This window comes from Chaetura pelagica, unplaced genomic scaffold (assembly GCF_000747805.2).
Source record: "Chaetura pelagica isolate M959 unplaced genomic scaffold, ChaPel_1.0 scaffold3, whole genome shotgun sequence".
Taxonomy (NCBI): Eukaryota; Metazoa; Chordata; class Aves; order Apodiformes; family Apodidae; genus Chaetura; species Chaetura pelagica.
The window spans coordinates 15,844,125-15,848,203 of NW_009952974.1; the positions used below are offsets into that span (position 1 = coordinate 15,844,125).

General features: G+C 43.2%; 1 protein-coding gene across 1 annotated transcript in view; it reads left to right on the plus strand.

Moving 5' to 3' along the window:
• The first annotated feature begins 267 nt into the window (after positions 1-267).
• The window catches only part of SSFA2 (sperm specific antigen 2), a 34,578-nt gene continuing 30,766 nt past the window's right edge, over positions 268-4,079 (plus strand). Inside the window, exons 1-3 of the mRNA XM_009996191.1 lie at positions 268-316; positions 1,170-1,226; positions 3,905-3,941. Of these exons, the coding sequence (XP_009994493.1) occupies positions 1,172-1,226; positions 3,905-3,941 (92 nt within the window). The 5' untranslated portion in view covers positions 268-316; positions 1,170-1,171. The remainder of the gene's footprint in view (positions 317-1,169; positions 1,227-3,904; positions 3,942-4,079) is intronic.

Sequence of the window (4,079 nt, forward strand, 5' to 3'; positions counted from 1 at the left end):
AGGGCTGCTGACCCCAAAGCTTTGCCACTGACTGGGGTCTAAGCTTTGCAGTTATTATTAACCTGTTCTGTTGTTTTACCCTACAAGGCAAATTTGTTCAGAGGGCTGGGGATTGTTTAGGAAGCTGTTGCTGGTCCTCAGATATTTGTGCCTTCTGGGGGTGGAGCAAGGGAGAACTGCTGCTATCACAAACTTGTTGCACACTGTAAGGAAGGACATGAAGCAGCAAGTTTTTAAACTATTATTAATCTCTTCTGTGGTTTCAGAACGCCTCTGGGAGCCTCCCTGGATGAGCAAAGCAATCCTCTGTTGAAGGGTAAGGAAAGGCTTTACCTACTGAAATCTCTTTTGCCAGGGACTGTGTTTTGGTGGATGTTCACCTGAGACCGTGGCTCTTTAGCAGCAGCACAAGCCACAGCCTAGTTGGTGTTGCCGACTTATTCTCACTGTGTATAAGAGAAATTAGCCTGAGAAATGAGAAGAGGGGAAAGGTCCTGAGTAAGTCTTTCTGGAAAGTTTAGTAAGGCCTAAAAAATACCCCAAAATGTGCAGAAGGGGGGAAGGCTGTAATTTCCCCTCCAAGCTGGCAGCATTAGGCAGTCTCTGCCTCTAATAACTCTGGTTGCCACACCTGACAATTTTACTATCTGAGCAGATCCGAATACTAAAGTTCAAAGTACAACGAGAACGTGCAGATAGTGACAGGGTGCAGAGGAATTACTTGCTGTGCCTGGACACTTGCTTCAGCTCTTAATCTGGTACAGGGAGAGAGAGAGGAATGCCTAAGCTGAACTCAGTCTCTGGATCCCCCTGGTAAGATGTCTGGAGCACAGATGATGGAGCAGCAGAAGGCACAGGTGTGTTGGGTGGTACCTCTAGGTTTCTCCTTGCGATTAATTTGCTAGCAGGTTGACTTGGGGAAGTTTCTGAGCACAAAACTGAAGAAGTGTCATAGTAGTTATCTTTCAAAATAGTCTTTCTGTGTTCTCAAATGTAAATTCTCACTTCTTAGTGCATTTTTGGTGTATGAGTAATGCAGGGATTGTAAATATTGTCTGGTTATATCCTGTTCTATCAGCTGAAGTGGCTTGCCAATATCTTTAGTTAAGCTGTTGGAAAGAAAACACAACAGCATTCTGGTTGTTTAACTGGTAACTGTACGTTTTCAGGCATGCTGGTGAGAAATGGAGGAAGTTTTGAAGATGACTTATCCCTGGGAGCTGAAGGTGGGTGTGGCAGTATTATGACTTTTTTTCTGGGTGGGGGGGGGGGGAAGAAGTTCAGTCATCTGATTTTTATTTTGAAATACAGCATTTCCTCTCTGGTCAAAGGCAGTTGATAAAGCTGGCTAGAAAACCAGCATAAAGCACATATAAAAATGCAGGAAGATTTGTTTTTGGAGTTTATTAAATTATCACTGGTGTTAAATGTTCTGGTTTAACCCAAAGGGTCTCAGGCAGTCCTGAATTTGCTTCTGCCTTCTCATTTTATTGCCCGCAGTGGCAGCACAGCCCGGAGCACTCACTGAGACTATGAGAAAGTGGTTTCTCCTACTTGCTGTTCTTGTCCATGGGTTGTTCTTGGCAGCTGTGCATGCCCCACTTCCACTGAATCCCTTGGGAGTGGCATGTGCAGGCTTTAGAAAGGAGGAATGAACTTCTGTCAGCCAAGAGGCAAACCCATTAATGGCTAAGTGCTCTTAAAAATGAAAAGCACCAAAGCTGAGTAAGTACTTTGGATCAGGCATGATATACACTTTGCTGTTGCTAGCTGTTTGCCTTTTCTTTTTCTTCTTTTTTTTAAGGGGAAGGAGATGAGGCTGTTCATGGTGGATAGAGGAGACTTTTAACTTCTCATTTGATCAGGGGTTAGAGGTGTCCATAAACAGACAAACAAAAACACTGTGGATCCTGTTCTAACAGCAACATCATGAAACAAAATAGCAAAAAACAAACTCACAAACCGGGTCGTAGGTATTCTGCAGGATAGGGGATATAAGACAATATCTGGTTTCAGTGTAACAAAAGACAAATCCACTCTCCCCCTTTAGCTTTAGATGCTTTTTGAAATGCAACTTTTGCAAAATTTCAGAACTTGTATAGTAGAAAGCCGTTTTTTCAACAATATTCTTACCAGTGGTGTCAAAGTAATGGGACAGTGTCTGTAGGAAGGAAGTATCTTTAAAAATTCAAGATTCAAGACTTCTAAAGAAAACAGTTGATCTGATAATGACCTTGAGCTGATAATGATGGAAAAGCAGTAAAAGAGCCCCTTAATCTAGCAAGCAGAATTGCTTGCAGTACAAAGATTTCATAGGAAAAGTTTATTTGTAATGATAATTCGAGCTCTGAACATATGGCAAGTAATTCAAGAGTCAGTACGTTTTAAAACATCATGTCACTTTTTTCTTTTCAATTCTTTCCCCTTATAATTTCCAAGGATTTCTATTTTTTTATGAGCCTTCAGCATGATTTAGGCAGAAGGTTGTTTTTCAGATGACAAATGTCCCAATACTAGAATTGCTGGTTGATCTTCCTGAGTAAGAACGTGGGTGTTCCTGCAGGGCTTTGTTTCCCATTTAAGGGGACAACAGAGCTGCTTGGAGCAGCACTCCATGCCCTGCCAGACAGACAGCCCCTTAGAGGCTGGTATGAATGGTCTGCTCTTGTGCATCTGTGGCTGCCTGAATCCAGATACAAGCCAGAGCTCTGTGTGAACAGTACAGAGGGCATCAGGCAGGGTCCTGTAACCCCAGTCCCTAATGAGCTGTTAAAACCCGTGGTTTAATTATTCACACTAGTCACAAGCTAATCCATATAGATTGGTTTACCATCATACTATAGGTAAAAATACTATTTTTTTGAAAAGTGGTGTGGCATCTGCATTTTGTATATATTTAAGTTTCTTTGTGATATCTCTGAAAACATGAGAGAGGTTGTGATGTTTCCACATTTGCTCTCTTTTACTGACTGTTCCCCACTGGCACAGCAGATCAAGGTGCAGGGCTTTCCTAGCAGCATGTTTGACATCAGTTTGCTCTTTCTGTAGCTGATTCTGAGGGCTGCTGTAGCATATGCATGCCCTTTGTCTGTCTCCTGGGGTACGTTTGTTAATGTTAACTTGCCTCTTCTGGGAACCCATAATTGAAGGCTGGTGGTCAACTCTCTGGCTTGACAGGGTGTTGGTTTTCCAAAACGATAATGCCACCTGGGATGTTTCCATGTGGAGCTGGGCTGATCTGACTGCAGAAAGTGCTGGCTTCCCTGTCAGAGGCTGGTGACCAGGTGCTTGATGCCTTGCCTCTGGTCTCCTTCCAGAGCCCTCTCAATTCCAAATTTGGCCACTGGTCTCATTGGTACCACAAGCTGTTATTAATGGATTTCACAGTTCCGGCAGCCACAGCCCTGGCCCACTTCAAGAGCAAACAGTGCTGCTATAAGGACTAATGAATATAGTCAATACCTGGCCGTGGGGCCAGCTGCCTTTCTTATGTTCTTTATTTTCTCTACCGGAGCAACCCTCACATGCCTACTCCTCCTCCACCCCTTCCCGCCCAGGAACAGCCCTGCAGCTGGTAATCGCGCCTTCAGTTGCAAAGCAATAAATGGTTTATTTAACAATTACTAGCTCACCACATGTAAAATTTCAAGTTAATATGATTAACAACAGTATATAAATGTGTGTCCGTGTGAGATTTTATTGTAAACGCAGCCCGAGCAAGCCAGATCATCTTTGTATCAGACATATACTAGAAACACTTGGCAATCACATTTCTATGGGAAGAGAAAAACTTGGCTTATGTGGGAGTATCAGTAGATGTGCTCGCTGCCTGCTTCTTCATACTGGCCGTGGGAAGTGCAATTCTGAAGAGGTCTGTGTGTAACAACTTCTCGTTTCTCTACAGCTAATCATCTACGCAGTGATACCCAAATGGAAACATGGTAAATATATATAATTTTTGTTTCTTGTTTACGTCAGAGTAATATTTGTGCAGGAGGGGTGGTGGGAGAGGGGGAAGTGGGAGTTGTGGTGCTACCTCAGAGCTAAAGCTAATCTGGTTACTCCAGCTTACGTGAGAG